A 26,128-nucleotide genomic window follows, 5' to 3' on the forward strand; every position below is an offset into this window, starting at 1 on the left:
ATCCCAGTGTCCTTCTTATTTCTTGTAGTATTATTTATACAGTGTTACTACGAAACATGGCATTTAATTTCAATTATTAGCAAAGTTTAACAGAACATGTGGCACGTCAATTGATGTCACACAATATTCGAGACTGGCTCTAGTACGCCTACTTGCGACGGCACTTGGCGTAGTATTAGTTGCCGCACTTTGCGACTAGGCCTGCGGTAACTAGTTGGAGCGCGGCGGATACCAATCCTTAATTAAGGTACATTGTTATAGATACTTGATGTGCTATTTCTGTAGCATTGCTTCACAAACCTTATCTGCCATGCTTTATTCTTACAAGTTACATTATTACTGCGAGTGCTGATAGCATATATGAATACCAGTGGACAGTGGCGGATTTACCAGCAGGCTAAGTAGGCTGGAGCCTACGGCGGCAAATTTAATTCATAATTTTTTATTTCGATTTACAAATTGAAAAAAAATTATTATAATACACACACAAAATACTTAAATTTTTTCATTATACTGGAATTTCGAAAATTGCAGCGAAATTAAAATATTTAACAAAAATCGAGATATAGTCCTATTTACAGTACTAAATAATAAATATTTCAACGTATCTACATAAACGATTGCTAAACGCTTTATTTATTATACAATAATGATCACGAATTTTCAGAATAACGCAATAGCGATTCGATATATTAGTCGAAATTTAGTTATTTTTACATAATATTTTCTTCACTGACTGCTTATTAATATTTTCTCCGTGTAGGCGCGTATTCCGATTGGCATTTTCTGAAAAAGTTGGCTTTGTGAAAACGTTAACAAATGTATTAATCTAAAAACTCAATTTAAATAATTCGTATACGACTATTCGTACGATTTTCCAAACTTTTTCTTACTACAAATAAAATAATTAACTGATGAAATGACGTATCAATTTTCTAATCAGCAAATTGTCTAGCCTCATAATTTGTCAAGATAATTTTTTATTGTCAAGTTGCAGTCGTTCAAATATCAGTTATTCGATTAATTTAAACCATAATCTCTATAAGATAATGAAGTTTTTTATTTAATAATAATTAGTCCATTTTAGTCAGAATTTTTACGTATAGTAAAGAATAACTAATAAAAAACTTTCTGAAATTGAATTTGATAATTTCCTAACTTGTGATGTCACTTTATTGTGATGTAGGTTGTATAGTATTGTTAAGATTGGTAGTAGGGTTGTTGGGGCAGTCTATCGGAGGTGCTGGCTACTGGTCACCCGACTGCCCTATTGTTATAAATCATTTAGTGTTACTTATATGTAGTTGTGATTATAGTGAAGTAATTGAATATATTATATTCTATTCAAGTCGTTCGTAAGTGTTTTTAGTATACATGAATAGTAGGTTGCATTCAATTGTAAATAAAATAAAAACAGTAAGACAAGGGTTTATAATTTATACATAATTGTGTAGTTTTGCAACGTCAAAATCTAGGTCTGGTATTGTCGAGAGCTGCCCTGTTGCCGAACAGGGGACATAACTACCTGGCCCGTTCGAAAAAAACGGAAAATCTAGGTCTGGGCAATCGCTTCTCCTCTAACTCAACTCCTAACGGCAAAAAATACAGTTTGGGGACACAAGTTTTACCTTGGACGTTAAGAAGTCGAGTGTCTCCCTCAGTTGAATCCGGTGTTAACGTGTACATTCCGGCACTGATATTCAAAAGGCTCATAGAAGTTAGCCCTCGCCAAACCCGATCTAGGGGAAGGGAGGGCATGACGGGGACCTTAACGTTTGAAGGGCATTAAAACACTCAATTTAAATTATTTTGAATTAATATTTATTTAGAATAACGCTTATATTATTAATCTTTGGGAATTAAGAACTTATGGCACATTACTTATGACAGAAAAAGAAAAATAATTTTGTCAAAGACATCTAACGCCCGATTTTGACATAAGGTAGGGTAAGACGGGGTACCCTATGGGGCAAGATGGGGTATGAGTAGACATATTTTAATGTTGATTACAATACTCGCAAATAAATACTGCCTCGTCGTCCTCGTCATCTAGCCCAGCTGTCGCTGTGACAATGTGCCCAATTCCCACAGAGGGAACACGCGACCCAACCTTCATTTGATTCCATGTATCTTCCGGTGCAGTAAAAACAAGGGATATTATTTTCCTCTTCATCATATTCTGGTGAAGTGTGATTCTTTTTATTCTTCGTATTAATATTAGTTTTCTTCTTTTTAGTCAATTCGGTTTTCTTGTATTTTTTTTGTTCTCTTGCATCTTTTCTTCTCTTTTTGCTATCTTCTACCAGTCTCTTTTTTTCGATTGATTTTTCCAATTCATTTTTGTACAGAGAAGAAGTTATGATAGCTGTTTTTTCTCGTTTCCTTGTCACGCGTGAAATTTTCCGGGTTGCAGGATAAGGCATCACTTGTTGAGGACTAACAACAGAAAATACTGATGATGGAGTAGTTGGTCTTTGGTCTATTCCGATATTGTTTATCCATGAGGAGCATCCGGGTTCAGGCTCTGCCTCAATCATCAGTGGTTTGTCCATAATTGCTTTATCAGATACTTCAACTGTCGCATCTGAAGTTATCTTTGCATGTGTTGTTGCATTCATTGTCGTTTCAGGCACAACTGAAGCGTCAGTTGATATCAACGATCTATTTAAAGCTGTTGCTTCGTTGTCCTGCGTAGATGCTTTTTGAAATGCTTCAGTGGTAGATACTCTCTCTGTTTGTGGAATATCTGTCGCTAATGAAGGGGCAAAATCAATATCCGAAAAAACTGTTGGATCGTATGGCCAAATCCCACATTTTTTGAAGCCATTAACCGCCGTTGCCACTGTAGAAGCCTGGACAAACGCTTTGCCAAAAATCTCTGCCACTTGCCGGGGAGTTACCACCATACCTGAGTTACTCCGAAGCCAGGCTGTGATTTCTTGATCGTAATATGTGCTCAAGGGCTTCATGTATGCTACGTCAGCGACTTGAAGTCGATGAGTCGTATGTGGGGGGAAACATAATATAATAACTCCATTGGAACGAGCTTCATTAATGACGTCAAGGTTCTGTGTGTGAGTGCTGTGGCCGTCTAACAACAAAAGCACAGGTCGATCAGGCCTGGCCCCACTAAATTCAATGAATTTCTTAAACCAGCCAAGGAATAACTCAGCTGTCATCCATCCAGAATCACTGTAAACACCCCACGCTCCAGGAGCAGCATTCAGCATTAGCTGCGGGTCCATTCTTTTTCTTGGATACACCATTATTGGAGGCATGTATTGGCCACTAGCACTGAAACATATTTCAATAGTTATTGTAGTACCTCTATCCGCAGAAGTAATAGATACCACTTGTTTTCTGCCTTTTCGTGTAATTATTTTTGACCTTGTTTTAGGTACCACTGAAATTCCTATTTCATCACAGTTATAAATTCTGTCCGGTGGAAGTTTATGTTCATCATAAACATTACCAAGGATGTTAAAAAACTGTTCAACAGCCTGCTTATTAAACCCAGCGGCACGTGCAGCTGAAGTGCTTTCTGGTTTTCTTATCGATAGTTCTGGGTGCCTGCTTAAAAATCCATGAAGCCAATCTTTGCCAGCTACTCCTTTGTCACAGTTAAACATATGTTTCTTCCCATTTTTCACTGCCAAAGTGTATGCCAACACTCTTAAATCTTTGGTTGTAAGTCCATAGAGACGACTTTCCATATCCAAAATATAGTTGCAAAGTTCGTTCTCTTCTTCTTCCGAAAATATTCGTATGTTGGGCCTAAAGGTACTTTAATCGATGCAGGAGCAGCAGGATGTTTTAGGGCTTCACGAGCTGCTTTTACTTTTCTTTCTAGGGTAGATTGTGGCACAGAAAATCTTTTTGATGCTACCTTATACCCCATTTTCCCTTCAATGACCATATTTACCGCATTTTTCATGCTTCTTTCATTCCAATTCCCTCTCTCCGTCTTTCTTTTATAATTCTTCACCATCCTTAAAAAGATACAAATCAAATAAGTTATGAAAAGTTAATTAAAAACATACCTTCCATTATAAAGTCATATTTTATTTTACCATAAAAAAACAAATCAAACATATTCTTACCTGCTAGTACAAGTATTGATGAACAAAAATAACTTTCAATGAGTTCTTGATACTTTATATTGAGGTGAAAAACGCATGTTATGCACAACGCAAAAATAACCTACAATTTGACAAAATCAGATTTTTTGACGCTAGGTTATAAACGCGTAAACTCACAAGCTGGTGACAATGCTGACTTAAAAACAATACAACGTCGCGTCATTACAAGCCAGAGCGGCTGTGATTGGACGTTCGTACGGCACGTGAGACCCTCTGCCCCGTCTTACCCCCCCTTCCCCTCAAGAACTACGAAAAGTAGTTTTGATCGCGTATGCTAGACAAAGAAAAGGAAAGGAAAACCCTGGCTTATGATTGGCAAAGAATGAAAATGAAAATAGAGGAAGCCTTCACTTAGGCCCATTATACTAACCAAAATAATACAACTTACATAACTTCGCTACATGCATAAACTATCGCTCGCGTCGGTTTTTGACACCGTATCATAAGAACTCCACTCTTCAGTCAATCGCTCGCGCGTAATTATCACGAAACCAGGGAAAATCTATTAAAAAATAGGTGACTATTATGTGCTTCTAAGAAGCTACATGTCCAACATCAACGCGAGTGGACCTGTCCTGGCATCGAATCCTTGTGGGCAACTTTACCAGCTGAAAATCTCAAAATTTTGGGGAACCGCAACATCCATATCGGATTATTATATGCACCACCTGACTCACAGTTATCTATAAGACTCGAATCAATCTATTTCATTTTATCTGGCGATTTCAACTTACCAAATGTCACGTGGACTGACTCCGGACCAACAGTGCAAAAACGTGGCCCAATGGAATTGCAAAATGCTTTTGCAAATATTTTAGATATTTGTAACCTCGCTGGTTTGAAACAACATAACACTATCTTGAACAGTAAGCGAAACACCTTAGATTTATTATTTAGCAACATTGACTTTGAAGTTCGCCACTGCCCTACTCCCCTCGTAACAGAAGATGTGTATCATCCATGTCTAGAATTTAATCTCGCGAACATACGAATTCGTAATACTCGTCAGAAACCCGTCAATAGGCCCAATTTCTAAATCAAAATTAATGAATATTTATCAGAAATCAATTGGCATGAATTACTAGAAGCTGATTCAATCAATGAAACAATTAATTTTTTTTTATTTCATTCTAGACGAAACAATAAATACATTTATACCGTTCAAGCTAAACATAAAACTAATTTCCCTGTGTGGTATTCTAAGTCTAATTCACATAGGGCAAGAGAAGCTTCAAAAGCATTGACAATGGAAAAAAGATAAAAATCCTCGTGATTACGACGAGTTTGTTATGCTCAGGGCTCGCCAAAAACTTGTACAGAGCCGGTGTTACAAAAATTACACTGAGCGTATGATATGCTTCATCCGTAAAGATCCCAAACTTCTCTTCTCTTACACGAAATCTCTTAGAAACAGCGAACAAGGATACCCCACTAAGCTTACACTTGGCAATAGTAAAACTTCAGTTTGTAACGGATTCAGTCAATACTTTGAGAGTGTCTTTGTAAAACCAGCAAACTCAAGAACGATGAAACAAGTTCTCTAAACTTGAATCATAATGAAACCATTTGCAAAATTACTATAAGTGAAGATGAGGTTCATAAATTGCTGAAAGGTTTAAAAACTAATAAGGGCAGTGATGTCATCCAACCAATTTTTTTAAATAAGTGTGCTAAAAATTTAGCCGTACCGCTATCCATAATTTTTAATCTCTCCATTAATGTCTTCAGTAGTTTCCTTGGTGTGTGGAATGAAGCGCTTATAGTTCCGATACATAAAAGCGGTTCTAGAGCCCAAATAGAGAATTATCGGCCCATATCGATTCTGAACGTAATGAGTAAATTATTCGAAACAGTTGTCTATAGATACATAAGCCCCATTATAACTAGATCTATTCCTAACGAGCAGTATGGATTTATGAAGAACCGTTCTACCGTTACAAATTTGGCTGTTTTTGCGGACTACGTATTATCGCAGAGCATGGACGACAAAAATATCAAGTGGATGTGATCTACACGGATTTCGAAAAATCATTTGACCGAGTAGATCACGTAATCCTACTGCAAAAACTAAGTGTGCTAGGCGTAAATGAGAGCTTGCTTCGGTGGTTTTCTTCATACATTAGGAACCGTATGCAAGCAGTAGTGACGGGTAGTGCTAGAAGTGACTTTGTAATAATACCCTCAGGAGTACCACAGGGGTCCTAGGTCCGCTTTTATATAACGCTTATCTATTTGATATTGGAAGTTGCTTCCACATTGCATAGTATTTAATGTTCGCTGACGACAAAAAAATATTTGTCAAAATACTTTCACTAGACGATTGTCATAAACTACAACAAGACCTAAATGCTTTGACAGAATACTACGCAAGGAACAGAATCATAGTTAATGTTAAAAAGTGCCATCATATTACTCTTGACTCGTAAAAAAAATCCAATTGAATTTAACTACAAAATTAATGGCACATGCATGCATACCCAGAATTTTCAATGAATGAGCACGTTAATAATGTAGCAAATAGAGCCTTCAGACAACTGGGTTTCATAAAAAGAGTGATCCGTTCCTTCAGTAATCTGGAATGTATAAAAGCACTTTACTTTGCGTATGTCCGGAGTATTCTTGAATACGCATGTAATGTCTGGACACCCCAATATGATATACATATCGAAAGGCTTGAAACCATACAGAGACAGTTTATTAAATGCTTAACTTTTAAAGATTTTAAAGAACTCAACAGTTATGAGGAAGCGTGTTCTCACTATGGTATCGACACACTGGAACATAGAAGGAATCAAAGTGACATGTTACTTCTGCAAGCAATTTTGAGTGGCTCGATCGACTGTCCTAGTCTACTGTCAGCCTTTTCACTAAACGCTCAATCTTTAAGATCGCGTCATACGCGCCTTTTGTATGTTTCCAAATGTAATACAAATTATGCCCAAAATTCCATAATTCCGCGTCTGTCACGAACTTATAATAAACAGTACGCTGCGTTTAATGTAGTTATTTCACTTATCAAAAATCAAGTTAAAAACAGAAATAATAAAACATCATCATAAAAAATAATAATGGGTAACGCACAAAAACTCAGTACTCACACACACACACAAACACACACGAGCGCGCGCGCGCGTACTCTTGTAATCTATTATTAATTGTTAGTATTAGTATAGTATATGTTAGTATTGTATTATATCATTTTTAAGTCTATTCTGTTAATATATGATTTCCTTTTATGATTTAAAATTTATGTAATCCTTTGTGGCTTTATGTAAAACCTAGATTAAGATTGTAAAAATAATTGTTGTGTACGCTATTGATTACTTTAATAAATAAATAAAAAGGTATCGTATACTAGTATAGGAGTCTCCAGGTGCCAGAAATCTTAATTATAGCCAATTTGGTTAAGAAGAATTAACTGGTCTGTCAGCTGCCCCGGGCTATTCAATCTGTCGCGCCCGCGGCAGACGATCCGGCTTGATCTTTTCATTTGATTTTTTTTGAGTGTGCAAGCTATTTGCGGATTACCTTAGAAAAATGATCATATACAACAAGTTTTGGAGACTAATTCGGGTCTGCGCGTCTTCGGCGATGTGGGAAGGGCAGCCCCTCAGTCCTTGCGTAGAGTCACGTGGGGTAACTGTACGAAGCGGGTAAGTGTGCGCAACCCCTTTAATTATGAATATGCAAGATAACACCCCACGTGGTACTGAAAAAATTAAATATTAAGAATCTGGTGGTGTAAAGTTAAAATACATGACAAAATCATGGCAAAGATTGTCATTTAGTTACTAAGGATAGTTACTAAAGTAAATTCATTTTTTTTCAGTCAATAATGTGTCTGAGCTTTTTATTTAGCATAAATTTCCAAGTTATTACATAATGTTATCTAAGTATGTATTATTAAAATGAGTCTGCTAAGGGCATTAAAAATCCACTTAGTTCCATTAGTTGCGCAAATTTTCACACACACGAGTGCGCACTCTTACCCTCCCTACGGGGAAAGTGTGCGCATTTAGAATACTTGGATTAATCCGTTTTCTTCTAGAAGTGTTAAGGTTTTAGGTATTATTTATTAATTTAATTATAACCTAACAATACTCTATGAGAGACGTATTTTTATTTGCCTTTCATGGTTATCGTTTAATTTTGACTCAATTTTTAATGCTTAAGTGCGCACACTTGCCTCACATGACTCAAACTAGGCACGTATCCACGTTCGCGTACGCAGCTAGTTACTGCGGGCGGAACCCGTGGTGCACTGATTAGCTTCTACCACAGTGTATTATAGTGATAAACAAATATGCATTGTAATAACTTCAAAACAAAAACAATAAATATTGTTTGTTTTTTTTTTTCATAACATTTATAAGTTCCAAAAAAGGCGGTCATAACAGAATGTTGAAAAACATTCCGGTTCACCATCACTTTTTTTTCTATAAGCTAGTTCCAATTGTTACTTAGTACGTAACTTCAAACGCAAATTAAATACAAACACGAATCTTCACGGGGTGTCAATTTGACGACCGCATAGCCGAATGGTTAGTGACCTTGACTACTAAACTAGAGGTCCCGGGTTCGAATCCCGGTAAGTGCAATAATTTATATGATGAACATGGATGTTTTGTTTCCGAGTCATGGATGTTTTGTTTCCGAGTCATGGATGTTTATATGTATTTATGTATGTTTGAGTAATTATATTGTATTAAATATGTCGTTGACTTGTACCCATAGTACAGGCATTGCCTAGTTTGGAGCAAGATAATTTGTGTAAAAGTGTGAAAAAAAAAAGCGGGTAAAAAGTGCACACCCAAACGCGTAGAGAACGTGCCATGTTCTGTGCCTGCGGACTCTGAAAGGTACAACATGATGATGAACTCCTCTATGAGTCAGTGTTGGAAGGCCACTTGTATTTTACATAATTTATATATTTATATATATTTATTAAATAGAAGAAAAAGATTTGTTTTATATATAACGATAAATAATAATTCAGTGAAATATACATCCAAGATTATTTATACATTGCTGTCGCACTGTGATTAAGATGCCCAATAAATATTTTACACCCGTTGACTTTTTTGATCTTGTGCTGTAAATTATTATACGACATATTATGAAGATTACAATATCTCTCAAAACCATTTACAACACCAACGGCTATATTAGCACAAAATAACTCAAGCACTTTGGATACAAAACTTTTATTCGAATACTTCAATTGACGAAAATTATTAACATTAAGATTTCATTCAGAAGATCGGGCATCACTTCAGCAATTGCAGAATTTCTTTTAAAATAAAACAAAAAAAACTTTTAACATAATTAACTATATTTCACCTAATATATTATATAATCATTTCATAGTCCATACATACGATTCATTATGGCGGAGTCGATGTAATGATAATAAATAAATATATACATTCCGATTGATAAAATTTTTCTAGAGATTCCTAAGAAGTGCTTCTAATTTGATGCTTCTCCCGCAATCCTGAAAGAAAAAGGAATCATTGATCATTCTTTTGTAGCAGAAAGTCATTGTCAAATTCGCCTAGAAAAAAAAAGAAAATCTGTGTAAAAATCAGGCCCCATAATGTATCCTTGTGGTACACCGAATACAGTTTTCTCAAAATCAGACTTCAGTTGCGGAGGACAGAGCACAATAGGAGGCGTATGTCAAAAGGCACGCCAAATTGCGTGATATTTTATAGTTATCTAATTGTTTTGAGTATCATTATCCTTCATAATCCTCAAAATTATAAAAAAACAAACGTATTTTCAAAAACTGATAAATTTAATTCTGGAATCTTTTCTTTGGATCAGTGGGACCAGTGAGAGTCTCCTTTTGCACATATGCCGGCTTGATAATGGGTACCACAACGGCGCCTATTTCTGCCGTGAAGCAGTGTTGTATAAGCATTATTGTGTTTCGGTCTGAAGGGCGCCGTAGCTAGTGAAATTACTGGGCAAATGAGACTAAACATCTTATGTCTCAATTAGAATTCTTGGGTTTCTCAAGAATCTTGAGCGGCACTGCATTATAATGGGCGGGGCGTGTCAATTACCATCAGCTGAACGTCCTGTTCGTCTCGTCCCTTACTGTCATAAAAAAATAAGTATAATTGAAGCATTTTTCCAAATACTAAATACACTTACTATTCCAGAGATTGTTTTTAGGTACTAATTAGATGGCTAACTTTTGATTGTCCGGTAGGGGACTTATAAATGTACTGACCTGTTGGATAGCACGCTCGCAACGGCTGATACCACGTCGTTGGGTCGCGGCAGCGCCAGAGCTTCCAGGGAGCGCGCGTACGGCATGGGCACATCTGCGCCCGTCACTCGCCATACCGGGGCATCCAGCTCGAAGAACACGGGGGACTCCATCACGCGGGCGCAGATCTCAGCGCCGATACCTGACGGCACAAACATCAGAACTCTGCGTCAGTGACAACTAATGTATAACATCTGGATACTTAAGAAATTTACACAGACTTTTTATGCTGAAATGAAAGGTCGAGGTGAGTCTACAACGAGCAAAGTTGGCATTACATTAAAGTACAAATATTAATCCAAAATACACTGCCATAGGTCAAAACTGCTATCTATCTATGCCAGCGTCAAAATTCTTAGACGCCTGGTAAACATCTGTCAAAAATTTATTGGCGAACACGGGTTACTGTATAACGAAAAGAAAAGTAATGTCATGGTATTTCGATCAAGAAAGGGCCCGGATTACATACCGCCTATTTATTTGAACGGAACGAAACTAGCAGTAGTAGAAAAATTAAAATATTTAGGTCATTTTGTCACAAGTACTCTAAGCTACGACGTTGACATAGAGAGAGAAAGGCGAAGTTTAGCCGTAAGATCTAATATGATTATAAGATGAAATCAGTGTAGTAATAGTTATTTATTCAACTGTTATGTAATAAGGGGTATTAAAACACGAATGTGGATTTATCTTATTATTATTTTGTGATAATAGTATCACATGAGTGTTTTAATAACTAATTATCAACAGTTGCATACAAGACTTTATCTACACCCAGAATATGAATCCTCTAAAAGATTCTGGAACAGTTAGTTTACTGCTAACATTAAAACACCAGTCCCAGTAGTAACCTAATATCATTCATTACTGATTACATACAAATAAACTAAGTATTAATGAAACAATTATTTATTTTAGTAGTAATTTACATTTTGTATAATGCAATAATTAAAATTCACTCGAATATAATGTTCTTTTGCAGCGTTTAAAATGAATCGCTCATTTTTTGTAAACAAACAATAAAATTACCCAAGAATATTACCAAATGGCGGGGATTCGAATAACCTACTTTTTTAACGACGCGCGACGTTCTGGTAGTGTGGAACGCGCGTAAACGAAAATGTTCATTTTTTTAAATTCATACAGATACCACGCATCGAGCAATAAGAATGTGGCTGTCTGTTGAAACTCTTTGCGCATGAAGGGATCGAAAAAAAAACATAGGAGTGTTGTTATGAAATTCAGTACAACATTACAACACTCCTTTGGATGATGTAATGGTTATTAGAACAGTGGGTGTTTTAATGTTGGCAATAAGCTAACTGTTTCAGAATCTTTAATAGAGGATTTAAGGCATGGGTGTAGATAAAAATGTTAAAAAGCTTCTGTTTACCTCAAATTGTCAGTGTTTTTATTCAAGCAAACTTTGAGCTAATTATACGCGTAAGGACATGAATATCTTAAGAGTTCAATATAACAACGCATTTAGAATGTTTATGGGCCTGCCGCGTTATTGTAGTCCTTAATGTTTGCATTGTATAGGGTGAATGATTTTTATGCAGTAATAAAAAAAAAAGATTTTTTCTATTTGAGACCGCATTAGTAAAAGTTCCAATATTGTTTTAAATGTAATGAAAAATTTTGAAAATATAATGAATAGACATTGGCTGTTAAAATTAAAGTGTTCAAATAAATGTATTTAATGTGTTACTAACCCTAGAATAAGATTTATTGACATTATATGGGCTATGGCCTGAAATAAATGATATTATTATTATTAAAATGGCGAATAAAAAATGGGATTAGTTAACTGGTGGTAATAGTCTGCCCAGCGTAGTAATGGAGTTCAGTGATCTGTCTTTAGTTGTTGGATCAGTGTTTTTTTTTAAACAAAGGGAACAGCCTTGTCTAATCGTTTGTAGTGACTACCAAGTATTATTACTGGCCAATAATTTAAAAATGTAACGTAGAAGAGGTTTGTACGAGTCGAACATCGTACATCACGTTGCGACCTGTCAGCGGTTGCGCTGGTGCGTGCCGGGTTCCATTTTTTCCCCCAGATCACGTTCGAGCATCAATCACTTCGCGTGTGCTCATAATCATTTTATAGTTCAACTAGCTGACCCAGCAAACGTTTTATTGCCATATAAAGTAATAAAAAAATCAATACTTAAAATTTTTAGGATATAAAAATAGATGACGACCAATTCTCAGACCTACCAAATATATCGTACATAAAATGTATCGTACTACAATAATCATTATATTCGATTGCCATATTGCAACTCTATTGCGTGTCTGTGGATGTTTTAGAATAATATTAAAATCACGAAACAATAGTAAGTGTTGATCGTAGATGGGTGAAATTTTGAAGTTTAATTCTCAATCATAATTATATAAATTTAAAAATAATGTCAAAAAAAATTAAAAAAAGTTTTTGGGGAGTCCTACCCTTAACATTTAGGGGTATAAGAAAATAGACTTTTATATATTTTTTTTGACATATATAAGTGTCATGTCTGTGACCTACATGAATAAAGTGTTTTTGAATTTGAATATAATAAATTACCTGAAAATATAAGTCTTAGTGAAAATAAGTTTAAGTTTGTTATTAAGCGCACACAAAATGCGTATTATAAGATAGATGAATATTTAAATGACAAAATTATTTGGAACTATAAATGTAATTTAGTGACAAAACAAAATAAATAGATGATAGGTAGCAGGTATTATATGTACAATACCACCGATGAATATAAAATATAAATTTTTATTATTGAAATTTATATTTTTACGATAATGTATTAAATAATTCTATTGTATTTATGACGTGGAAAAGTGTATTGTATATACCTACTTTCAATAAATTGTTTTGATTTGATTTGATATGTTTAGTGTCAGTTGAACCGACTCTAGATGCAATGTCAACAGTATGTTACAGTATAAACAACAGGGATGTACTATGACTACATTTTTGCCGCAAAATAGAAAACACTTCTTGTACCGTAGTACCGATTCATGTAGTTATTAGTTTTAAAAATTATTAATCACTAGCTGACCCGGCAGACTTCCTACTGCCTCAATCGATAAATAAAAGACCTAAACTTTAGTGTAAATTAAACTCAAAACAAACAAAAGGAATCCTTTTTTTAAGTGTTATTACCCATGTTTTAAGGAAGTTTATTTTTTACCTCCTTAGAAAATTAGATATATTTAAAAATTCTAATTAGTTATTCATTTTAAACTATTATTTTTAAAGGTTTAAAGCTTTTAAACCTTCTCTGGACTTCCATAAATAATTCAAGACCAAAATTAGCCCAACCGGTCCAGCCGTTCGCGAGTTTTAGCGAGACTAACGAACAGCAATTTATTTTTAAATTATTACTCATAACTATGTATTGTATTCGCGAAGGCAGTACGCATCTATCCACTATAGGCTGATATGAATTATCATTATAATAAAATAGCCACTTTAGGAGTTATTTCACGTTTTTGGTATTAAAAAATTTTTGGTTGAAGTAAATCCCTCAAAAAGCATTGTATTTTTACCAGTTTTGATTTGTAGATATAAAATTATTTACGTATAAGCATGTTTTGTATTCATTAAGACAGTATGTATCTATCTTTTACTACTAACTATTATAATGTAATAAGCACAATAGGAGTCTACGTAAGACCATTAAGTCTTGTGCAAATAAATACAAGCTATTTATTTATTGTGCGCATACTTTATACTCAATATATGGTCACATTGAAATAATCTATAATAGCACCATGGGAATCTATGTCATCTATATATATATCACTCAGGGAAATTTAGGGGTGCATTTCCCATACTTGAGTGTATGAAGTGAATGAAGTATCCTAAATTATCTTTTTCAATGTTATTACAGGCCAAATTTCCAAAGACACATGAGATACAGTTCATATAGCCGTTGTCTGCTCCTACCAGTACCAGCTGTTGCCCAGTCATTTAATGATGAGAGACCACCTGAGTTGAATGTCTTTGAAGTGAATAGAAGCAAACTGTTTTAATTATTTTAAATAACAAACCATACATCTCATAGGGAGTACTGTTATAATTCAAATAAAAAATTGAAATTTTTCCGAAAAATTATCTCTCCATTAGCCTACTATTTACCGGAACAAACAAACTTTTTAAATGAAGTACATTTGTTTACTTCAATATTAAAAGAGGCTAATTGACCAAAGTGGTCTCATATCAGTTTACTAATTATTGATTGAGAAATAGGTTTAAAATTACTAAAATTACTATCAATACAGCTTTTAGAGGTGCTGGTTACTCTAGTAGGTACTTAACATCTTGTGTCAAAGAGACGAGCGCAATTATAGTGCCTCTCAGAATTTCTGGGTTTATCAAGAATCGCGAGTATATATAAATATATAGTAATCGGCAGGGCGTATCAATTACCATCAGATGAACGTCCTCCACGTCTAGTCCGTTACCTGTTCCGAGTTTGATGAACGAGTTTGCTGGATGAGTGTGTGACACATACCTGACTGCGGCCAGCCCTGCTCCACGGTGATCAGATGGTGTGTGCGCGCGATTGAACTCGCTATCGTGTCGAAATCCAGTGGCCGGATGGACCGCAGATTGATCACCTCACATTCAATACCTGGAAAGAATGAGGGGTTGTAAAAATAATCGTTTTATGGTACTAGCATTTTGGATTAAATTAAAAACACTGTTATGCGAGATTTTAGAGTGAAACTTTTTTCACAGGACATTGTAGATTTAAAAATGAACAACATTTAAATTGTTCAAGTTTCAATTGTTTTTACTTTCGGCTTTAATAGCAATTATTGAAACGTAATTTTTTAATACGAGTCCCACTTCTGAGTCGCGTGACACTCACTTTATTGAAACAGCTCGCAATATCAATGCTGTATGGAGTCTACGGCTGTTGAACGCACAGTGCGATTTTGGTTATTCGCTTCCGAAAAGGAAACTTCGACTTGAAGATTGAAGATCGCGGAAGATCAGCCACTAAGATAAAATAATGATGAAACGAACGCGAAAAATAAATGTTTGATCGTACTAGCATTTTGTATTAAATTAAAAATTCTGATGAGCGAGAGAGTGAAACTATTTTCACAGAACATTGTAGATTTAAAAATGAACAACATTCATTTGATTGTTCGAGTTTCAATTGGTTTTATTACGACTCCCACTTCTGAGTCGCGTGACACTCACTTAACAGAAACAGCTCGCAATATCAATGCTGTATGGAGTCTACGGCTAAAGAACGCACAGTGCGTTTTTGGTTATCCGCTTCCGAAAAGGAAACTTCGAATTGAAGATTGAAGATCGCGGAAGATCAGCCACTAAGATAAATAATAATGAAATGAACTCGATGATAGAAGCCGATTCACGCCAAACATTATACCAGTGGGAGGCTCCTTTGCACAGGATGCCGCCTAGATTATGGTTACCACAACGGCGCCTATTTCTGCCGTGAAGCAATAATGTGTAAGTATTATTGTATTTCGGTCAAAAAGGCGCCATAGCTAAAGAAATTACTGGGCAAATGAGACCTATCTCATGTTTCAAGGTGACGAGCGCAATAGTAGTGCCGTACAGAGAGAATCACGTGTTTGAGCTTGCCTTAAAATGGTAAATAACTTTCTTCATAAATAGCAATAGAAAATGCCTTCACAGAGTTTGCATAGTCCAGATCAACAGAGTAAAACCGTAAAGGCATTAATGATCTAACACTTAAATATTGCACCATTTTCATAACCACAAAAAGCGTATATTTTTAAAAATTAAAAAAAGCATGTAACTATTATATTTTAATTAAAATCCCCTATTTTTCAAGAGAAGTATTTAAATAAAACCACTGCACATCCTACATACACATCGCGAAGCACTTATTTTTATAGATAATTAAAATAAATTTATTATTATTGCATACATACACTCACTATACCATACCATATAAATATCACGACATGTACCTAAGAGTACTGAAACTGAAAACCGTACTGACGCAACAGCACGAGCGAGAGGGGGTGAAAGGGGATCAGGAAGGGAGTTATACAGATAATGTGGCCGTGTTGTCAAAATCAAAGTCAAAAAAATCTGTAAAACTTCATAACTTATTTAGTGCAAGTCAGGATGAAGTGCAAAAGTTACAATAGCATTCAAATGAGTATAACAATATTCATTAACAAAATTTAGAACATTAACTCCAACTATCTTTGTCATTCAAATAATCTTTCACATTATAATAGGCCTTTGATGTTAATTTATTTTTTACGATACACTTAAATTTTTTATAGGTAATTTTTTAATATTATTTGGGAGTTTATTATAAAATATAACACAATCAACTTTAAAAGATTTAGCAATTTTACGGACCCTAGTAGATTCCATCTAGTAATCCTAGTATCTTTAATCTTAGTAGTGAAGGAGATATTAAAGAAAACATTATTGTTATTAATATTCACCTTTCCCAGCAAGTTCGTTGGCCGCTTGCAGTGCAGTGTCTGTGGCCCTCCCTGCACACACCACTGTTATGTGTCTACCTTCCCTTTCGATTTTTGCTTTACCTGAACATAATAATAATTTATACTATTTATTATTTTAAAGTGATAAGCATTGATTTTAGATTGAAACCGTGACCTCTCGTATTTCGTCCGAGCGCTCTTTACAACTGAGCCAACCGTCCGAGAATGCACGGGTCGTAAATTTTGGTATAGCGTATATCTCAGGTAGTGTGCCTAAGAATTGAACATGACATACCAAGAGTTACGAACCGTCAAACGGTTGGCTGCGGTCCGAACTCGAGAGTAATTTGTATAATAATATTTTTTTTTAAATTTGAAATACAGTCTCTCGTTACATAAGTAAGTCTTATTTTTTTATGAATGAATTTATATTCATTATATTATTACTCGTGGTGGCAGGATGATCTTGTTACCGGGAGGTCTGCTTGATGTGTTTTTTACTATTATTATTTCCTTTAAAGTTAAAGTTATTATATATTTTATTTTATGAAATGCTCACATAATGCCTCTATTTACGGTATGTGTGGATTGATGCATCTACTATTCTCAATAACTCTTGTGTTTATAAGTATTAATTTACTTTTTTTTCTTTTTTTGACTTACTCATGTAAGCCTTTCAGTTTTTGACATTTGAGTATTTTTGTTGCGTCACTTTGCATATATTGTAATTGAAATGATTTATAAAACAATTAATATGTAAATCTTGACTTAAAAGAGTGGCAATAAGTTTCTAGCTACTTCTTCTCATTAGCTCAACCCTTTACGAAGTAGCGGTAAATTCAATAAGAATCAATAGTTTTTTTTTTTTACATTCATAAGTGTAATTTCTGTGACCTACATGAATAAAGTGTTTTTGAATTTGAATATATTCGTCTTCAATGCTCAATGTAAACATTACTAACAGAAGGTTTATTATATTACACACAGTTATAATATCTAGTACAAATCTAGTTATAATATAAGAGTATTCTTCTTTGCCAATAAATATACATAAAAAAAATATGACTCCTCACCAATGGGTAACACAAAGTCGCTAGAGAGTGCTTCATCGGACATTGGAAACTGTACTCCGTACATGATCTCATCCTCGAGGAACACAACAGGGTCTGGATCACGGATTGCTGCCTTTAATAAACCTGTAAAATAAAATTATTTATTTAAATAGACATTCAAAATGATTGTAAATCAAATAGTTATTTAGTAACGAATGACAACATGTTTCAAGGAATTGATTGTTGATTGATTTAAAATTAATTGAATATTTTAACATTCCATTACTTGTGTAAAATCAACTTTTAAATGATGACTTAAATTATTGCATATTTAGCTGATGACTAGCTTCAATTTGAACATGATGTAGTGAAATATTTTATTTGATTAACGCGAGTGTTACATTTAATTAAAATACTTTCCCCCCCTCTAAACGTGATCTGGAAAGGGCTCGAAACGTTGGGTTAACAAAAATAATAATAAAAATGTAATTTTTACGCAAAAATAGCGGACCCGGCAGACGTTGTCGTGTACACACGTGTTAAATTTGAATAATCGGTCCAGACGTTAGGAGATCACTAACATACGCAGGAGAATTATATATGGACTGTATTGAGAATCTAAAAAATCATCAAATTCGGTCCAGCCATTTAGGAGGTACTTCAATTGTGAATCTAAACCATCCTCGAATCCACTTGAACACATACAGAAAGTTTCATTCAAATTGCTCCAGCCGCTTAGTAGGAGTTCACTATCAAAACACATACAGAAGAATTTTATATATAAAGATGAAATTTACAAAAAAGAGATGACATGGAATGTGTGCACCCAAAATATCTGAAATTTTACATCAAATGTGATTAAAGCCTTGGGGTAATCATGATGCATTCTGCATTAATGCAGATACTTATCGAAGAGAAAACTTTAAAAGACGAAGGGGCGTTATGTTAGCATTTCACAGATTTACTGTTGATATGGGTGTGTTCACAAGAGAGGGTGAGCAAGCAGCTCCAAATATAACTTTCATAGGCTGAATGTTAATTAACCTTTGGCGTCCTCTGAGGAGTAAGGCATGATCACTTTGAGACCGGGACAGTGGCTGTACCAGGCAGCAAAGCACTGAGAGTGTTGTGCCGCCACGCCTGAGGCAGCGCCGTTGGGTCCACGAAATACAATAGGCACGGGCACGCCGCCGGCAGACATATAGAACGTCTTGGCTGCCGAGTTTATTATCTGTAATGTGAAATTTTGATTGTTAAGATTAAATTTTTTAATAAAAATCTGTACACACAACAGAAGCTGCTCATACCATCTTGTAACTGTGTAGGAATCACAGAAATGTTGAAGGCTTTTGCGAAAGGTGTATGCGCTTTTTTAAGTAAAACATTCCATAACACCACTCATAGAAGTTCATTCCATTATTTGGTTGTAAGAATAAGAAAGTTCCATCAAAACAGCTGTGCAGGAATCTCACCCAAATGGTGAGAATCCCCCGCCCCACCTTCATTTTCATTTCATGTGTAAATATATTAAACAAAATAATATTATAACTAACACAATAAATGTTTTATATACACACATCAAAAAAGTCTAAGCAACATGTACTAATTTAAATTTTAGGACGGTTTTTCACATTATAATGTTGTATTTTATTTTTAAAATAATATTTTTAGGGTCCTTTGATGAAAAAATAACATCTGTTGTCTTTATAAGTTCTGTTAATAACAGAAATTAACAATATTAGAATATACTGCAGAAATTAAGGTACATAATCAACTTAATTTTTTTTTAACAAAATGAAATATCTAAAGTAAATGAATTTATTGTGAATGAATAGGATAATTTAATACAAAGTATGGCCTCCTCTGCTATTCAGAACTTGTCGGCAACGATTATTCATTCAATTAATGAGACTGTTTATGTCATCTTGCGGTATTCACTCCCAATGGATTTGTAGCAAACCCTTCAGCTGTTGGGTTGTTGTCACTCCGTCCAAGTCCTTCAAAACACGTCTCTGGAGCATGTCCCATGCGTTCTCGATGGGGTTGAGGTCTGGCGATTATGCAAGCCAGGGCAATACAACCGACGACCAGAAACACCTTCGCATGTACTGGTGTCGCCAAATGTTAGATAAGTTCAACGACGGTGATTCAAATGCTGTATTTGACATCGTTACAGGTGATGAAAGCTGGATATATTGCTGCGAATCCGAAACCAAAAGACAATCAGCTGTGGGTGTTTCTTTTCGAGGATCGGCCAACTAAGGTAAAGAAAGGAAGAAGTCAAGGAAAAAATATGATTGCCTCATTCTTTGGTCGGAAAGGTCATTTCGCGACAGTTGTGCTAGAAGATGGAAGTACAGTTACTGCAGACTGGTATGTCAATCGCTGTTTGCCTGTTGTCTAGGAAATAATTCGACAGCAGCGCCCTCGAATCAGGATCCTCCATCACCTCGACAATGCTTCAGCGCACTCCGCAAAACAGACTGTTGAATATTTGACTATGGCAGGTGTCGAGATAATGAGTCATTCGCCATACAGTCCAGACCTGGCGCCCTGCGACTTTTATTTATTTTATAGAATAATATTAATATTTTATTTATTTATAGAACTAAAGATAAAAATGCCTATAGTCAAGGCAAATCAACGTACGATACGTGCCACTCCAATGGAGGGAGGTGAAAGTAGTATTTATCCCTAAGCCCGGCAAGAGTGACTACACGAATCCCAAATCGTTCAGACCAATCAGTCTTACATCCTTTCTGATGAAGACTTTAGAAAGACTTTGCGATAGGGATATTAGGGAAAATGCTCTCCTACACAAACCACTACACATTAACGAACATGCCTATAGTCAAGGCAAATCAACTGAATCTGCCCTTTACTGCGTAACATCACTTGTAGGTAAAGGTCTATCACGTAAACAATCAACTTTAGGTGCATTTATTGATATTGAAGGCGCCATTGACAAAACTCCTTTTACTAGCATAGGCCGAGCGCTAGCTGAACACAATATCGATCCTACAATTGCCGGGTGGATAGACAACATGTTGAGGCACAGAGCGATACGTTTTACTGTGAACACCAGCACAAGATGTGTGGTGGCAACTGGATGCCCACAAGGAGGGGTACTCTCACCACTCCTTTGGAACCTTGTGGTGGACGAGCTCATCGTGGAGTTAAGCAGAAAGAAACTATACACAGTAGGCTATGCGGACGATCTCGCCATTCTAATAACAGGTCCATTCGAGAATGTCCTATGTAATCTCCTGAGATCTGCTTTTAAGATAATCGAAGAATGGTGCACACAACATAGGCTAACCGCTAATCCATCAAAGACTGAGCTAATACTTTTCACTAACAAACGCAATTTTGGCAATCTTACATTACCTAAGTTGTTTAATACCGAGATAAGCCTTACTAAAGAAGTTAAATACCTGGGGGTCATACTGGACAGTAAGCTGCTTTGGAATAAACACATAGACCACAAGCTGGAAAAAGCATGTATAATATTTTGGCATTGTAGAAGACTCGTAGGTAGAACCTGGGGTCTTGCTCCAAAGATATGTAAATGGCTATATACAGCAGTTATTAGACCAATTATCACCTACGGAGCAATAGCTTGGTGGCCCAGGACAGAGCTAACAACCGTACAAACCAAGCTGCAGCGATTCCAAAGGCTGGCCTGCACAGCCATAACTGGTTGCATGCGCACTACGCCAACGTCTGCCCTAGAAACTATTCTAGGGCTCACACCGCTTGACATACATATCCAACATGAGGCGACAATGTCGGTTCTCCGCCTGAAGCTGATGGGGGTATGCAAGAATGATGACTGCCTCACAGGAAACCTCTGGAACAGAGTAAGGAAGGATTTCCCACTCTGTGGGTTTTTCATTCTATCACAGGGTGCCTCCCTGTGATAGAATGCCCAAAACACACATCTTTCAAAAGAATTACCGTATTCAACTGTTCGAAGTGGGAGCAGACAAGTCAGGTGTAAATGAACTCAGAATTTACACAGACGGTTCCAAAATGGCAGCCGGAACTGGAGCTGGCATCTTCTCACAGGAACTGAATATACACACTTCTATACCCTAAGGCATACACAGCTCCATATTCCAATGCGAATGCATAGCCATCAAGGAAGCTGCAGACGCGATACTAAGAAGGAAAATACACGGATATTATATCCGTATTCTATCCGATAGTATGGCAGTACTGACTGCGCTGGGGAGCAACACCTATAACTCAGCGCTGATATACGAGTGTCACCGATCCTTAGAACGAGCTGCCTCTAACAACTGGGTAACTCTGCAATGGATCAAAGTACACAGCGGTTCGTTGGGGAACGATGCAGCGGATGAACTTGCAAGGCGGGGGTCGAAAACGCAAGTGGCTGGCCCAGGGCCAGTCCTGCCGCTACCCTTCAGCCAAATGCGGTCATGGATACGCTCTCTCACCAACAACCTACATAGAACCTGATGGACAAATGTCTCAGGCTGCAGACAGTCGAAAGAGGCGATTCCTGCACTATAGCCCAAACTGACACTTCGACTTATTAGCCTAAACAGACACGACATCCGAATTATGGTCGGCACCCTAACGGGTCACACATCACTGAACAAACACCTATTTACAATCGGCGTTACGGACAGTCCTAAGTGCAGGGGCTGTCTAACCGAAGATGAAACGGTTACTCACGTAATCCTGGAATGTGCTGGGGTGGCCAACCAACGGGCACAAACCTTAGTAAATACAAGGTCGCTCCAGGAAGTCTGCAAACACCCCAGGAGTGTTCTGAACTTCTGGAAGGAGCTGGGCTGGTTGGAATGACTGGCCAACACTGCACGCAAAATGGACCCAATTAAGCAGTCTAATTGCGGAAACAGGAGCCCTTTACCAATACCAAATACTAAAGATAAAATTCGAGGTACTCGCTTTACGAGCCCTGAAGATGCGGTGAAAGCGTACGAAAATGCCATAGAAAAGAGCCCTAAGGAAGAATGGGCCCACTGCTTTTCTCAGTGGTTCCGTCGAATGTGTAGAGAGGAACGGAGATTACTTCAAAAAACAATTAATGTATTGGCAACATTGTACATTAAGCCATTTTTATTTTCAGTGTTACCTAGGTATTATACACATGCTTATTTCAATGATGTAATTCCAATGATGTTGGTCTAAGTGATATAATTATATTCATGTTTTGTTAATTATAATTTATAGATTGTTGGTCAGTTCTTACATGGTCAATAGCTTGCATTGAGAAGTTGAATGTCATAAACTCGCACACAGGCTTTAGTCCAGCGAATGCAGCACCCACGGCTATACCTGCAAAACCTATTTCTGTAATTGGCGTATCGATTACTCTTCTATCTCCATATTTCTTCCATAGACCTCTGAAAGTGAGATATGTATCATTGAATAAACTAATTTGAATGTGTATGTGAATGAGAATGTTTTTCACTGGTAACATTTTTATCACTAATTATTTTTGTTTTTTTTTTTTCATCAGGAATAGTGATGAGAGGAGTTAGGTGTTCAGGTAAGTGATACAGCCTCTTATTACACTGCAGTGCCTTACAGGATTATTAATTGAACCAAAATTATTATAATTATTGTTTGGGTTGATGGCATTTCCTTTTAGATTTCGACAATGACAATTAGTGTAGTTGACCGAACCCGAACTACTGAGTAGCATCTTAATTGTGCTTCTCACTTTAAAATATAGGTACCTATATGGTATATAAAGCCTTATTGGCTCAATAATTATTAAAATCATAATAATGCTTTGCACATTACTGCTTCATATTAAAAAAAGGTACTGCTGTGTCATCCACTTAGTCATGCAGGCTGACTTGTGCTATGAAGTTTTTATTATGGAAGAGGAGTACAAGTAAGAGAATTGGTCACCTGATGTTAAGTCACCTCCATCCACATTATTTTGCAGCCCCTGAGGCATCACAGGAGTGTTGCCAGCCTTTTAGAAGAATATACTTTATTTCTTTAAGGACATGGGTCTGATTGTCCCGGAAACACTGCACAAGGAAGCTCATTTCACTGCTTGGTTGTATGTGTATGTGGAAAAAGTTCCTTGAAAACCACACTGTGGAGCAACACCACACAGCCAATTAATGGTGGGGATGATATAATAATTTCTGGCATGTAATGCGAAGGTGAAATTCGGTGGCAGGAAAAAGGTCAAACAGCTCTTTGGAACACTACCACTGATAAATGTGGTAGAAGACAGACAATGAAGCAACAAGTTTCCCACCAATATCAAAGAAATGGTCTTAATGTCTCTCACATATCACTAATAATTTACATCATTAATGTTTCTTTATTGTAATTGATTTTGAGATTTAGTTTAATCAAGTTGTTAAACAATGTATAACAATAAGAGAAGGTTATTTTGGCCCAAATTTGGAAACAATACATTAATAATTATTGCCTTGTTCATGTAACATGTCATGTTAACAACTATAGCAAATTCTTTGCTAGATTCATAAGCTTTTCTAGTACTCTCATGGTTTATGAAATATATACACATCTATGAAAATTTATTTGGCACCATGATCTTTTTTAATTCCCATTTTACACTTAGATATTAGATATTATTAAAACAAAAATTCAAATATTAAGATAAGGCTTATTCTTGGTTCAGAATGAAAAATACAGTCGATTTCAGTTACAATGACAATGAAGGGTAGTCCATAGTCAGTCTCTAATTTGACATTACTAATGGTTTATGTTAATTTAAACATGGTTTTTCCACACCATAGATATTGTCAGATAGGAAACTTTGTATTTTTGCTACAAATGAGTATTTTTTTTTTCACCATTTTAAATGTTGAAATATATTTCCACCTTTTCCTTTCCACACTATTCAAAAGTTTACTAAACACAGTTGCTACTAAGAATATCACTTTGTAAGTGAGCTATAAATTTAATTCTACAGCCATATGAACAATATACTATTGCATGTCATGTTTTAAATTCTGACTTACATTTAGTATAACTACTAACATGTAGTTGCTTTAGCTAAACAGCTGCTACAACCAAGGTCATTAATGCAATCCACTGTATTTAAAACATTGGGATTTCAAAGTAGACTTTAATATTTATTTTTCAGATAGTACTTATCAGGCAAGTATATTATGCTTAAATGCAATAACGACTTTGTAACCTTGATAATGGCCTTGGTGTACTAGATTTTTATAAGATTTCTATCTCACCTGTCAAATAACAACAATTATTATATAACTTTTTTTTTCATGTACTGGAAAATCTGTGTGGATGAAACCATAATAGTCTATTTTAAATCTTCATAATCAGCTCTGGCAATCACGTTCTGTTTTGCTTCTAAAAATGAAGAATATTTTTTACCTTGTTACTTTATATGCGCCATCATATTGAGCAACTTCTTCACCTAAAACGAATACTTTATCATCTCTCTCCATCTCTTCATCGATAGCTTGATTCAAGGCATCTCTTACAGTAACAGGTTTTGATGTTAGGGCTCTGGATGTGGAAAAAGCACGCTGAGAAATACGGCTGAACATTCCCAGTAATGCCGGAGAGGATTTTAGCGCCATGTTCACTTAAACTTTGTGTGGTTTTACTATTTATGAATTACGATACTATTTGTATAACTTTTAAGCTATTTATCAGTGGTAATTAATATTTTTAAATGGAAATGTTAAAATAATTCGGATGTATCGTCGGCGAAGGATGAATGGAGGTCGTACAATGACATTGACAGTTAGTTTATTTTTGTGTCCATTATTAGAACAGGCAAAGGATTTAAGTCCGTGCAGCCATGTCTTCGGTATTCTCGTCCTTTTTTCTTGTAAGTTCTTCGTAATATTATATCAAAACCGATATTTTTTTTAAGGTCGAAGCTAAGTCTCACAGTTAGTTCATATTTTATGACTTCATAGCTGTTGACACTCGACACAATACTTATAAGATAATATATTTTACTGTCCAGCTCTCAAGTTATAGCAGGCTTCTTCATTTCCTACTCTTCGTGTACAACTTTTCCCGCTAGTAGCACTCCGTTCCTCTAACCTCTACTCGTACACGTTTACACCAAGAAACAAGTCAAAAACATGTTTTATACAAAACTTGTCAAAATAATTAATAATTATTTGCTTCTAAAATGTATTGCAATTGTCTGAAACATACTTTCG

General features: G+C 35.8%; 2 protein-coding genes across 2 annotated transcripts; both read right to left on the minus strand.

The window, feature by feature from the left end:
• Window positions 1–2,045: 2,045 nt before the first annotated feature.
• Window positions 2,046–3,713, minus strand: LOC126979466 (uncharacterized). The gene has a single exon (XM_050828793.1). It carries the CDS (start codon window positions 3,711–3,713, stop codon window positions 2,046–2,048), a length of 1,668 nt encoding a protein of 555 aa, XP_050684750.1.
• Window positions 3,714–9,450: 5,737 nt separating this feature from the next.
• On the minus strand, window positions 9,451–25,687 carry LOC126969721 (pyruvate dehydrogenase E1 component subunit beta, mitochondrial). The gene is made up of 8 exons (XM_050815311.1): window positions 25,323–25,687; window positions 23,182–23,335; window positions 18,984–19,170; window positions 17,961–18,083; window positions 16,888–16,989; window positions 14,934–15,053; window positions 10,378–10,558; window positions 9,451–9,633 (listed from the first exon to the last, which is right to left on the minus strand). Exons 1-8 carry the CDS (start codon window positions 25,529–25,531, stop codon window positions 9,609–9,611), a joined length of 1,101 nt encoding a protein of 366 aa, XP_050671268.1. The 5' UTR covers window positions 25,532–25,687; the 3' UTR covers window positions 9,451–9,608.
• Between the last annotated feature and the right edge of the window lie 441 nt (window positions 25,688–26,128).

Source organism: Leptidea sinapis, chromosome 1 (assembly GCF_905404315.1).
Source record: "Leptidea sinapis chromosome 1, ilLepSina1.1, whole genome shotgun sequence".
NCBI classification, from domain to species: domain Eukaryota; kingdom Metazoa; phylum Arthropoda; class Insecta; order Lepidoptera; family Pieridae; genus Leptidea; species Leptidea sinapis.

Excerpts from the sequence above, each read along its gene's own strand:
- LOC126979466 (XM_050828793.1), bottom strand. The coding sequence starts at position 3,713 with ATGGAAAGTCGTCTCTATGGACTTACAACCAAAGATTTAAGAGTGTTG.
- LOC126969721 (XM_050815311.1), bottom strand. The coding sequence starts at position 25,531 with ATGGCGCTAAAATCCTCTCCGGCATTACTGGGAATGTTCAGCCGTATT. Across the intron at positions 23,336-25,322 it reads GGCGCATATAAAGTAACAAG|AGGTCTATGGAAGAAATATG; the intron begins GTAAAAAATATT and ends TCTCACTTTCAG. Across the intron at positions 10,559-14,933 it reads GCAGGGCTGGCCGCAGTCAG|GTATCGGCGCTGAGATCTGC; the intron begins GTATGTGTCACA and ends TTGTGCCGTCAG.